Genomic DNA, 13,895 nt, shown 5'->3' with positions numbered 1-13,895 from the left:
CCTTATTCGCGCATAAAAGAACTCCTTGAAGGGTAAAACAGGGAATTGTCTCAAAGAGTATAAAGAATCCTCACTCCTTTGTGCAGTTTATTCAGGGCATTAATTGTGGGTCCGGCGGGCGGCGGTGGCTGGCAGATGCGCCGCTATCGGCGCCGCGATCTGCGCGAGGAGGGAGGCGCAGCACAAGGGCTCACATTCAACCCTCATTGCGGGCTGCATTGACACTCCAGTTATCAACAGCCCTTATTATCTGCTTAGCGGCGGGGGGCACCCTGCCGCTGACATAATAAGCTACAAATCACTGGTGGGGCCTTTCTGCATTCTCCTAATTGTGTGTATTCTCTGGAAAAAAATTATCGCCAGGCCTCTTGTCTTGATGAGAAATTGACATTTTCTGGCAGAGCCTGGCGAGGACTATGTGGGGAGATAAGACTTATAGTTGTTTTAAAGGAGTGCAGCCATTCTTTCAGAGGCCTCTTTATTGCTCTAGTTGACCCACTTGATGAGTATGGATTTCATGAGGTCTTTTTCAGCATTTGAACTATAAAAGGTTCAGAATGACACCACCCCTTATAGACAAAAGATAACCTTGCCCTTTGAATATATTGATTCTTTATTAACTAGGCTGTTTAATGCAATGAAATGAGGCATTAGATTGAAGCCTATTTCAAGTGCTTTGAATAATCTTTAAAAGCTTGAAAGACTTTTAAAAGCTGCTCTGCAATAATTGGCGTGTACTTTTAGAGACTCTTATTCCTTCTTTTTCATTAAGGAATTTTTATCATCTTCCTATGTCTAAACTCACTGTGGGCTGACACAACATATTTCCTCAGCAGGGCTCTTACCCAGATGTGTCGTAGGTGGTGGATTGCTCTAGGAATTGTCATGTGTGGGTTTTCTCCTTTTGTATTTTCCTTGCATTGAAAGTTAGAGGAACCATTTAGATGCTCATTATTCAAACCTTTGAAATAAAACTAAAAGGAAAAGCGCCAGTGGGCATCGTCCAGACTTTCATCCCTAAAAACCAGATTATTTTTTAGTGGGATGCATCTGATTATGCCACTGTTTAAACATGATACACAGACACACACTCCGAGTGGAACAGTTTTCAGTGCATCATAATAATAATAATAATAATAACCCAAAGTGCTCTGCAGCTTTGTTTTCATCAAACGTGTTTCCATCAGACATGAAAACTATGGAAATACTGGAGAAGAAAGGAAACATGGTTAAAAATCCTGGTTTTCCTTCTTTGTAGGCTGTGTCTACAGTGAGTTTCACCTTCTCCTCACTCCGTCCCTAAAGCACAGGCAGCCGAGGAGGGGCTGGGACACACAGCGTGTCCTTTGGCACTGTATCCACATGCACCACTACATCCATTTGCTTTGGAGCTCTGAGTTCCTCAGTGCCCTCTCAAAGTTGTCAGCAGCCCTCTGATTAATGACCAGATCAAACTCCATAACAAACTCCCTGTTTTACCACCACAGGCACTTACATTCCTCTGCCAGACCCATATTCCTGTGGAAATACCCATTTTTTGGTGCTGCTGGTCACACACAAGGATACAGGAGCACATTTGGCATCTGGGGTGGGGAACTCAGACCTGTACAGCAGGGAAAGCTTTGCAACTTCTCTGACTGGGAGGCGGAGCTGTGCCCACCTCATTATAAATACATTTTTGTACCCATTAGATGTGCATTGCACATATTATGGCCCAGAGGATGAAATATTTGTGCTCAGTATTATAATTAACCAAAGCATTTGCTTCCTTAGCAGCAGTTAAGAGATGAGCACGCCGACCTTCAGTGTCAAACCACCACGTGGAAAATTTGGGTTGTGCTTTGTTTAAAATAACTTTTCCTGTTTACAGACCTTTACAATATGATATTAAAATAGTTTAAAAAAAAAAAATCTATTGTTATCTTTACTTTACAAAAAGGGTGTCTGAAGTGCACAGTTTTGTTTAAATAAGAAAAAGAGATATTCTGCTGTTATCTTCACAAAAAGTGAGCACTTTTGGATAAATACTTCACCAAGGCTGAGCAACAAGTGATTGCCACTGCAGAGCAGAGATCTCCTTCCTCATCCTCCTCCCAGGGAACTGGAAAGACCACGTCAAGGATTTGGGTTTTTTCATAACAAAGGAATAAAAATTCTGATATTTAGAAATGAAACCCCCAGTGTTGCGTTTTTTCATTTCGTGTTTAGTCACTTTTTTTAATAATCAAACCAGATAAAATTACTAAAAATGAAATTCACAGACAAGAAATACTTTAATTAAATATTGTGTAAAATGAACATTTTTTTATACAGTTAAATATATGAAAAAATGTACAGATAAAACAATCTTATTGTAGGGTCTTTAACAGTAAAATCTACCATTTAGTGAAGCTTTCCGTCTGGAGACAATGAAGCGATGAGTGCATTGACTAATTAATCTAAAACACAAACAGATTGCATTTATGAAGGAACTTGCAGACTTTCTTAACATGTACACGTGACCTCTTTTTTTACTTTTTTTAGAGCAAAACCTTACTTAGACAAAATATAACGGAGGCAATTCAGTTCCAAAGTGACTTCTCAGGCTTTCCCACCTAGCCAAGCCTTGGCCGTGCTCACAGAGCTGTGCTACGCTGAACTGTTCTTCTAAACCCTTTCAGAAAAGCTTGACTAAAATGTGCATTATTTTTTGCCCAGAAAGAAAAAAAAAATTAAAAATAATTTTTAAAAAAATGATGAATAATAATTTTTTTAATAATCCCTCCTTTTTTGGTTAAAAGGTGAATTCTGCTGCAGTTTGCAACGTGCTTTGCAGTGCTGCGCTGGCAAAGGATTTAGTGCAAAGTAAAAATAAAAACAACTCCACGTTTCTCTCGCTGGATTTGGCACTGAGAGCCACGGAATACGCCGGAGGTCATTCCAGTTTAAAAAGTACAGTCGGCTACGGGTCGATTACAAAAAGTTCCCTTAAAAAAACCCCAAGAAACCTAAATAAACAACTCCCAGACATTAAAAATTCGGTGTGATGCTGATTTCCCGTGTAACCTTTCACGGTTTTGAGCAGTGCAGGCTTTGGGAGAATGCAGAGTGCAGCAGAAAATCGACACGTAAAGGAGTGGCAGAATTGTACACCAGGATTGTGCTTTTTTTCCCCTTATTTTTTTACACCAGAAATCATCCAAATGAAGTCGTGATTAACAATTGTGGTGTAAGCCTGTGATAAAACAGCACAAAAGTTCTTCAAAGAAGTTCACTTTTAAGGCATCAGAGAAGTTCATGTGGCAAACATTTTAATTAAAACATCAGAAGTGAATTTATTTTTAAACTTTAGGCCTCTGAATTTTTCCAGTAAACACAGTTCAGCTATGTGGCAAAGTCATGGGTGGCAGCTAAAAATGACTTTTTACAATCTTAAAAAAAAAAAAAAATTAAAAATAAAATTTAAAAAAAAAAAAGAAAACAAAAAAAAAACCAGAAAAAAAGGAAATAAAAAAATGCAACCACAAAATAGATTCATCTTTTCTGTGGCTGTATCACATGCACATATTCTACTAGCATTCATTACAGCCATGTGGCACAATTTTGATTTGACTATACAACAAACAGCTTTTTCTTTCAAAATTATTTGTTCTGATAACTTAAAAATAATATAAAAATAAACAATGAATTTGAATTTTTGAAAAAAAAATTTAAAAAAGAAGGATGGAAAGGCTAAACAATAGCAACCTTATGAAGTACAAATGAAATGCACGGACACTGATTTATTTAAAAGAAAAACATGAAGGCAACAGTTCTTGGCTTAATGCTATTTTCAGCATCACGATACCAGGCCAGGACAAAAACCAATACATACAAGAACATAAAAAAAAAAAAAAAGATGAAAAGCAATATACAAAATTTCCAAGATAAATACAATATTTATAGTTGATATGTTACAAAATAAATTCCCTTAGTGACTGCAAGTGTTTATGTGAAAGAAAGTGTTGCAATGGATAAGACTATTTTATTCCTTATAGCCTCCATAAGGAATAAAATCTGCTTTTTTTTGTCTAAATATTTAAGTGGATCTGAAAAAAATTCAAGACAAGTGTATAAATATTTAGCTACAACTTTGGCAAAATCACAAAAGTCTACAATTTTATAACCACATACAAAACACATTAGGGAAGAAGGATCTAGAAGTCAAAAGGACAATTTTCTGGTACAAGAAACATAGACTTCACAGTAGCCTAAAATGCAATAGTATACAGTGCTAGCAAAAGTTGAAAAAATGTTGCAGATCACACTTGCTTAACAGGAAGCTCTAGCAGTGGAAGTATATTTTTTTCATTTTTTTAAACCAACAGACAGTAGCAATTTCTTTTTTTTTTTTCTCTGTCAGTGTGCTTGTTGAAGGCAAGAGAATTCAATATCAAAGTTACAATTTCTAACTACAATAAGTTACAAAGTTCCATTTCATTAAGATGAAGTTAAGCAACGATAAACCCCCCCGCGCCCGCCCCCACACCCCGGTTTTTTGTGTGGTTTTTTTTCTAATCATATATTCATCCTTTTTTTTTTTATTCTTTTTTTTTCCAGTTTGATGGCTCATAACCTCCTTGGCCCCCTTTTTTTTTTCCACCACAAAAAAATATTTCACATTATAGAGATACACAACCATTGTGAATCTAGTTATGAGTACAGAAAAATGTTCGGAGGCATTTTTCATCAGTGTTTCATGATAATCAAAATGGTGCATCCACAAAGTTTCTCCCAACACATAGCAAGTACTAGACATAGCCAAGACGTAATCAGAAACTTTATACAAAATAGGCGTCGCTTTTTCCTTATTCTCCAGGACTGAGAAATGTGAAAATATGAGAAAAATTCAGTCAATAAAATGGAATTGTTCATGAAGAAGTAGGTTGTTTGCATGTAGATTCTTAATAGTTTAAATAAAATCTTTAAACAAAGTCTTTTTTTTTTCTTTTTTTTGTGGGTTTTTTTTTTTGTGGGTTTTTTTTTTTCCTGTAGCATTTCGATTTGTTGCTGATTCTGCGTGAAGATACTGCTTCCATCAGCATGTCTTAATATACTAAACTTGTCCCCTAAGCCCATCCTCTGCAGCTTGGTGCTACGGTAGGTAAACAAAAGTGACTTTACATTGGCGGGACTACAAGCCCGGACATGGCTAAAAGAAAAAAGAGAAGAAAAGGAGCTGTTATTGGCACGCTGGGCTGAGGCACGTCGGGTTCAGAGCCACCACGGGCGGGACGGGGCGGGAGGATGCAGAGCCAGGCTCCTCCACGGCATCCCCAGAGCAAGGACCACAGCCACTTCTCGCAGCAAAGCACACCCCAAAGGGCCTCTCCTTGAGAGAGGAGCTCTGTGGGCAGAACCCCCCACGTTCCCCAGGCTCGACCTCCCTCCAGGCTCCTGACAGCTCCTCTGGCTGTACCAGCACCCCTTGGGGACATCCCCGCCAATCACCACTTCATGCCCTGGGCAGAAAACCTCATTTTCCACTATTCTACTTCATGGTGAAAGCAGGACTGAGCAAACCAAGGATTGTCCAAGACCAAAACCAAGAACTCTAAACCTTCTCCCAACCCTAGAGATCAAACACCATAGAAAGACGTGATATTAATGCCCTGACCAGCCATCTCCTGGGGTTTTTTAACAGATAAAGACTGAGATGCCAACAACCACTGTTTTTTTCCTAGTTAACTCTTTGGTAGAAGCGTAATTTAGACAGTCTTTAATTTTAGTGTTGTTTAATTTTTGCCATAATGATATTTCTCATTAATTTATGTACAACAGATATTAATAAATTTGTTCGTGTAGCGATGTGAACTTCAATTTCTCAGTTCATTAATTTCAACAATATTAATTTATTTCAGATTCGCTGTTGCAGCTTTACGGTTTGGAAGAGCTGGGTCTGTACACATTTCACAGGTTACACAACCACCAGCAGCATTGCTCCAGCAGCTGCACCTGGAGCAGCCCCTAGTTCTGACAGAGCCTTCCGTGGATTTGGATGGGGTTAAACCTCTCTAAAACACAGCTCAGGTGATGCTCTTGGAGCAGAATAAAGTCTTCCAAGTCTGCCACTTTTCTCCCCAGTTAAACTTGTCAAATATGTCAAAATCAAAACTGAAGTTATGATTTTGCAACAGTTACAATAATGAATTTTTTAAACCTAGCCAGCAAGTGAAGCTACAAAATTTAACTGCGTAATAGTGGGTATATGGGCAGAGAGCCTTTCTACCCTAAATATTCAGTTTCCTTATCACGTTTTCAGAGAATCTCAAAATCATTTAGGTTGGAAAAGATCTTCGATATCACCAAGTCCAAGCTGAGCCTGATCCCCACCTTGTCCCCAGCCCAGAACACTGAGTGCCACATCCAGACCTTCCCTGGACTCCTCCAAGGACGAGGACTCCAAACCTTCCTGGGCAGCCTCTTCCAAGGCCTGACCACCCTCAAAAACCTTTAAAAACAACACTTCACTAAATCCCCTCTGTTCCACACTGCATCAGCCCAGGCCAGCAGATGACCTTGCCCCGTGTCTGGACCTGCCAAACCCCTGCTCTCAGCTTGGCTTCTCCTGTGGGATTCAGCCAGCACCAAATCTATCACCGTGCCAGTCTGGTTATCAGGGGTGCACCTGACCTGGGGGGTGCAGGAGATCATTTTAAGGAACAGTTGTCATGGAGTCACAGAATCATTAATGTTGGAAAGGACCTTTAAGGTCGTCAAGTCCAGCACTGTCGTGGTTCACCACTAAGCCATGTCCTCAAGTGCCTCATGCTGCAATTCCACCATCAGCTGCTCCACCCCTGGCAGTGTCCAGGGCCAGGCTGGACATTGGGGCTTGGAGCAGCCTGGGACAGTGGGAGGTGTCCCTGCCATGGCAGGGGCTGGAACAAGATGATCTTTAAGGTCCATTCCCACCCAAGCCGTTCTATGATTCTGACGTGTGAAAATTTAGATTATCTGCTGCCATATTTTTCTGGGGGAAAGAAAAAAGACCTCAATTCTTTAATTTAACCATTTTTATTGAATTTTCTTTGTAGCACAGTCAGAGAGGGGGGTGCAAGGTTGATGCTCTAGATGTGTATTTCACAATTTATTTTAGTAGCAATCTTTGACAATTGTGAATTTCTGCACTGAGCTTCCTGCTGTGCAAATTGATACCAAACGCCTTCTTAAAGAAAAATGAGCTGGTGAGTTTTTTAATAATAATTTTAATACTTTCATCTGGAGGAAGACCAGAAAATTAAGCAGGATGCAATTTTAAAAGAATATAGAGAGCCTTTTGCTCTGCATTACAGTCCTATAACCAGAGAGCAATATCTTTCACAATCTATAGAAAGTAAATTACGATTGAAAACCAAATTTTGAGCACATATTGTACTTCCAACTTTGCAGTGAGCCAGTAGTCTCTCACTAAAAAATTTCTTTTCTACCTTTAATGTTCATTGTTTTAAACAGGAAAAGGCTCTCTGCCCTAAGGAACACACATGGTAGGATCCTGCTCTTAAAAAATTGTGTGAGTACTTGACTTTCTGGTCATAGACTATGGAGGTCATGCAGAGTCAACAAGATTGTGACTTTTTGGATAGGGCCCAAAAGCCCTTTTTTGTAGGCTTATTCACAGGAGTGAGTCAGGCCCTGGGGGCAGCAGAGAGAGAGGTGTTTCCTCCAAGAGCCGCAGCTTCTGCGTGCTGACCCTCCTTAGGCACCGGCTGGCTGAGGATGGACAGGCAGCTGGCATGGGTGCAGCAAGGGGGAGAAGTAAACATCAGCCCTGGCTGGCACTGCCCCCACCCTGACCTCTCTGAGATCTCCCCAGGTTGTCTTTTTTATTCTTAACCTCTGTCTTCATCACTGAATCATAAAATCCCAGAATGGATGGGGTTGGAAGGGATCTCAAGGACCAGCTAGTTCCAACCCACTGCCACAAGCTGGGACACCTTCCACTAGAAGGTGTCTTGGATCTCTTTCCAAAAGAAGGGGCATCTACAGACATCTCCATCTTCACTCTTGGGCAGTAGGTCCTAAGCAGAGGGAGGGTTTTGGGGTTGTGCTTACAGGCAGCAACATCTTGCTTCTGGTGTGGTGGGCTCAGGTGGTCCTGATGCTCAGGGTGACATCAGCACAAGCCAGAAGTTTAGAGCAGCTCAACTTCTGTTTAATTCTTTGTCAGGAGACAAAACCATCGCCCTGAGGTCCAGCTGGAGCTCCATAGTTCTGCTGCTCTCACCAACTTAGATGTGCCACAAGCAGCATTTTTCCACACAGAGATACCCTACAGTGGTTTACCCACCAGGAACGGGGCAATTAACCCCCAAATCCCTGAAAAAGGACCACCCTCATCTGAATCCTTATCCTTTCTTATCCAAGTCCCTCCTTATCCACCAACTGCAGGATTTGCCTCTGATACAACGCCAGTGACCACGAGCTCTTACTGCCCTCTTGGTTTGACTGAATGTGACCATTCCTAACAGTGCCAATGCTCAGCTGTCGCTCAGCTCCTTCACATCCTGCTCTGTAATGAGGCTCTCTACTTGAAGATCACCAAAAAAACTTCAGCTGCGTTGGACTGCAGCTCTTGAACTCTGTATTTTAATTTAATGTATAAAATGTGCTGATCAGAAAACTCTCGAGGTGGTTGTACAGAGTCCAGAAAGCAACTAATTAAACTTTAAAAAGAGTTCCATGTCAACAAACGACAGCAAAAATAGGAAGGAAGAAGCAGAAACTCCCTAATGAACTCTATGTATCAAATGCAGTGTAAGTAAGTACCAACACAAGAGTGCTGGTGGCTTTTCTTGGTGATGTCTAATGAAGGAAGGAGCTGACAAACTCATCCCTGTCCTGCCCCTCAGCTCTGGCTGCAGCTCAGGCCAAGGCAGTGGCTGAGATCTGTGAGGACCACGGGGTGAAGCACTGCTAATCTGAGGCCTTTTGTGATTCAGGCTGAATTGACTCAAAGCCTTGGGTGGACAAAGGGATGGTGCCTCTGCTGGGATGCTGAAGGAACTCACAGAGGACTCCTGGGTGAGAGAGGTGAGGTGGTGCTGAGGCCCTGGCACAGGGAAAGCTGGGGCTGCCCCTGGATCCCTGGCAGTGCCCAAGGCCAGGCTGGACATTGGGGCTTGGAGCAGCCTGGGACAGTGGGAGGTGTCCCTGCTCTAAGTTGGAACTAGATGGTATTTAGGGTCCTTCCAACCCAAACCCTACCAGGAGTCTATGATTCCACATCAGTTCCCTAGCTCCCACAATACTGAGCATCACCTCGTGGTGCTGTCTACTTTGCATAAATTATGCAATTTTTTTGCCTCAACCCTGGAAGTCGCTGCTCTAATTACCAGACCAGAAGGACATTCTGCCTGTTTCTCTGCGTCATTCTGCTCAACACAAAATTATTCAGCTTCAGCTGACAGAGGAAAATTGACAGTTTTTATTTAATTAATTACTTATTAGTCTATTTATTATCTATTTATTTTCAACACTTGATTTTCAGTTCAGATGCTGATCCAAAACCCAAAAGGATTACACCAAATCTGCTGCTTGGATTGCAGCATCTGAAAATCAGGGGTTGAAGGCATCATTAGGTCTTCACTGGGCTCTCTGGGCATGAAAAAAGCTTAGAGCAAAGCAAGGATGGGCTCAGCTTAAGAGCTAAATTCATGACCTGTTTAACAAAATTGGTATTGGCTGATTCCAAGTCATCATCTGAGCTTTATACAAAAAGCATTTTGTTCCTGAGGATGGAGATGTGTGGTTACTGGGGGCTTGGGGAGGTGCTAAGGGACATTGGGTGCTTGGTGCAGGCATTCAGCCCTCCCAGCTCTCCTTAAAACCCCACTTTGAGGTAATCTAGAGCTCTTAAGTAAAGAGCTCTAAAAAACATAAAACCTTGAGTATCTGATAGGAAGCCCTTTATTCACATGCTGAAATTAGATAAATTAAGATATTTTTAATTTAGATCTTTAAATAATTGTGGTTTTCAGAGTAAATCAAAATCAATTAGTTGATACAAATACAAATATAGGAATATTCGCTACAGAAGAGCTGCCTCAGATCTTAGCCATGTGTTACCACATTTATATGATTATTTTATTTTTTATTCCTTTTATTATTTTCGTCTATTATTTGATGTTTATTATTTTCATTTATTTTCATTTTATTACCTTTTTTTCCTTTTTTTTTGTTATTTTATTCCAGTATTTGCTTTTCATACCAGTGTCTTCCTATGAAAAGAGGAAAGTAGGACACTGGATTATTTTATGAATGGATTATCTTTTCTAAGAATATGGATATAGTTTCCTACTTACAGTAGTAACACAGTGAAGCTTCCACTAAAGAAATATGCAAAAAACTGTTAATTTAATTATCCTTTCCTTTAATAGTCATGCTACAATGAGTTTGTGTATCTGAATTCTCAGCTCTTTGTTGACCTGAGTGCATAACAAGGTCTCAGATGGTTTTTTTGGGCCAAGAAGTTAATAGCAAGCTACAGGAAGATTAATTTTGAGATCCTGGTGTGGATTTAGGGTGGACAAGCAGTTCTGCGGGACTGGGATGATAACTCTCCAAAGTGCCTTCAGCACCCCGCAAAATGCAGGTGTCCAGAATTATTTTGGGAAATTACAATATTCCTCATCTGTTTTCCTGTGAGTGCTGGCTGGATTATGGATGTCATGGCGATAAGAAGAATAAATAATCCTGTGCTGCTGCTGCTTCTTAACTGGGGAAGTCAAGAGGAGCGACGACCTCCAGGATGAGAGTGTCCTCAGCCCTTCCTGGTTTCAAGGGGATCTGAAGTGTTTCAATTTACTGCACCGTTCACTGAGACTCCACCAGAAGCAAACCAACCTTCCCAATGATTCTAACACACCTTCAGTCTCACATTCTACACGTCAAAATACACCCTAAAAGTGCCAAAATAGGCCATGAGTCTTCCTTTTTAGGGTGACTTCTTTGTTCGTGTTTTCGTTCTCACACTGTGTCATAATTCCTCCTGCCCCACCCCCAACAGGCGACCGCAGACATTCTGTCACTGATTTATCAACTGTTCTTTGCATTACCCCCATGAAATCACAAGAATTTAAAAAAATAAATAAAATAAAAAGGCAAAATATTAAAATTGCCTTCCCTAATTAAAATACTTAGTTCATTTAGGGATGTAACCACTCTAACACCACAGTAGGAGCTGGGACCACCAGAGCATGCAAACCACTGCACACAGGGCTACCTAGTCCAGGGAAGCTTAGTCCACTGAGTAAAGCTTAACCTGACTTACATTAAGTTGACATATGTAAAATCAGTACTGCACCCTATATAAAGCGAGGAAATCACACCATGTCCTGCCAGAACACTGCTGGGTTTAAACATCCACAGAAATGTGTTCAGAAAACATATAAACACCAGGAGTACACAAACCCTCCAAGAGGCATTCAGGGATACAGTCTTCCCTAAAAATTTAAGGCACGAACTCCTAAGGGAAAATGCCAGAAAAACAACTGGTGTTTTCTCTAATGCAAGTATCAAAAATGAACTAAAAGCCTGAAAATCTCAGCAGACTCTTCACACTACCCCGCTTCTCCCGCTGCTTTTGCATCACTACGAGAGCACCAAAAAACCAGCCAGGTACCTTTCTCCCCGAGAATGAAAGCACCAAAAAAAAGAAAGAAAGAAGCAACAGAGAGAAAATTGAGAGAGATCCAGCTCACCTTGAAGTCCATTTCCATTTGCACTGGTGCAAGATGGTGGAGGAGAGGCTTGGGGCCTGACAACAGGAGCAAAGGCGCTCTTTTGTTTCACTGCAGAGATGACATTGGCAGGTGAGAATGAGAAAATGCCGTGTGTACTGCTACAGTTTGAAGGGAGGGTGACCGAAGAGGCTGCCATGGTAGGGCTTGACGGCACTACTGCAATAAAGCAAAAATAATCAGGACTCAGATTGAGGTTTTCACGGCAAACACGGAAAAAGAGAGTGATAGGGCCTTGCCTCTTAAAATAAATATAGAGATATATATATATAAAAAAAATATATATAAAAAAATAAAAATGAAATGCCTTGGCTTGGCCACTCTCTGGATAACAGGCAAACTCTTTTGTGTTGGACTTTTGTTACGAATTGCGCAGTCCAATTTTTATTTTGTTTTTTTTTGTCTTGTTTTGTTTTGTTTTGTTTTTTCTTTTTTTTTCTCTATCTGAGATTGTATTCTGGCACAAACAGATCAATTTATTATTTTCATTTTTACGTCCAGCCTCCAGAGTCACCCCTCCTTTTATCCAGTAGCTGACAATAGAGGAAATCAAAACAATGCAAGGAGTTGATTTTGTAGTAAATATGAATCTATATGATGATGTGTTACCAAAAATAGACACTTACTGCCATAAGGAGAGTTAGCTGAGGAGCCATTAAGAAATCCAGGGGAACCTGGTACACCTAGATTGGGCATGCCGGCATTGCCATATCCATTCATGCTATTGCTGACTGTGTTGTAATTGGACTGCTGAGGAGTACTGCTGGGAACATATCCTCGCGGGGAAACACTGCTTGTGTTGCGACTGTAACCTACTGTGTTAGAAACCCCCCCACCCCAAAAAAATAATGTTATTTTATAAGATAGACTTAGGGCTGGGGGGTTTCCTCATGCAGCATATATTACACAGTTTTAATTGATTGCACAGCTTTGCTCTGAGTTGTCTCTCACTGCCCTATCAACTCTTGCAGCTTGAGATAACCTTATCACGCCAACCCTACTTAAATCATCCGCGAGCACTCTATGTTGTCTCTCCTCTTAGCACAGACAGCCAACAAAAGCTCTCTTCGATCCAGCTGTGTCAGGTGCCTTCACGTTTGTCTTTAGGAGCAATTATCAACAGGCTCGAGTCCCGCTTTGTACCAACACACTGCGTGAACTTTCAGCCTCTCCACACCTTCAAATGCCAGAGCTGACAAGAAAAACTTTTTTGTTGCGGTGATTTACTTTAAAAGGCTGTTTTGGGGTCTTCATTTTGTGATTGATATTTTTATGCTAACAACAAGCTGTCGTAAGGTGTAGCCATCAGTAAAAACTAATTCAAGAGCGAGTACAGAATTTTATAAGGCTTATTAGCTTGGAAACGCATTAAAAGGCAATCTTTTTAGAAGAGGAAACATAGCAGAATCAGGATTTTAAACAACAGTTTGTTCCTATCTGAGCAATCAATTTAATAATTACATTGCAAGCAAAAAAAAAAATGCGTTTGAACATATCTAATAATCCTGTTTCCCTCCTTTCATTAGTACCAAAATTAATTTTAAATGCAATATGCTACATGCATTTTCAATTACAACAGGTAAATTAAATCAACTATTACTTTTATTAGTAACATATATGTCACACATGCCTACAAACAAAGTATTTTAAAATCACAGACATCAAATTAGATTTATCTGTGTAAATATTCCAAAACCAGGTGGAGGTACCTAGACATAATTATTTTATAAACCAACCATACACGCCGTATATTTACTGCGAATAACAAAGAGCTTTCTACACTTTGCCAATTTTATTTTTTTTTCCCCCACTGGAGATGCTTTATGACAACAGCAAACAAAAGAATAGGGAGAATTAAATATTATGAGAAAGTTAAAGACAGAATTTCATTCCACGCTCAGACACGGGGACAGAGAGAGGTAGGACACAGCGGTGACATCAGCTCGCAAGAACAGGCCAAAAGCAGCCAACAAGGTGAAGGATTAACCCTTGAAATCCCACCTACCTTGGTCGTTGGCTTGCGATGTTTCAGACACATTGACGGCGAGCTGGCTGCTGAAGGAGTTCACGCCCATCATGCCGGTGTGGGCGGGAGTGTTGCCTAGAGTGGGGATCTGGTTGTGGTTGCGGGGCACG

At 40.7% G+C, this 13,895-nt stretch overlaps 1 protein-coding gene across 1 annotated transcript in view; it reads right to left on the bottom strand.

Annotated features, from left to right (window-relative positions):
• Positions 1 to 2,251: 2,251 nt before the first annotated feature.
• Positions 2,252 to 13,895, bottom strand: part of EBF3 (early B-cell factor 3) — a 116,892-nt gene continuing 105,248 nt past the window's right edge. Inside the window, exons 8-11 of the mRNA XM_017733858.1 lie at positions 13,765 to 13,895; positions 12,386 to 12,574; positions 11,721 to 11,918; positions 2,252 to 5,170 (exon numbers count right to left, since the gene is read on the bottom strand). The exon at positions 13,765 to 13,895 is cut by the window's right edge and continues 47 nt beyond it. Coding sequence (XP_017589347.1) covers positions 5,139 to 5,170; positions 11,721 to 11,918; positions 12,386 to 12,574; positions 13,765 to 13,895 — 550 coding nt within the window. The 3' untranslated portion in view covers positions 2,252 to 5,138. The remainder of the gene's footprint in view (positions 5,171 to 11,720; positions 11,919 to 12,385; positions 12,575 to 13,764) is intronic.

The sequence above is a fragment of the Corvus brachyrhynchos genome, unplaced genomic scaffold, assembly GCF_000691975.1.
Source record: "Corvus brachyrhynchos isolate BGI_N302 unplaced genomic scaffold, ASM69197v1 scaffold514, whole genome shotgun sequence".
NCBI lineage: Eukaryota > Metazoa > Chordata > Aves > Passeriformes > Corvidae > Corvus > Corvus brachyrhynchos.
This window is presented reverse-complemented; position numbering and strand designations above follow the sequence as displayed.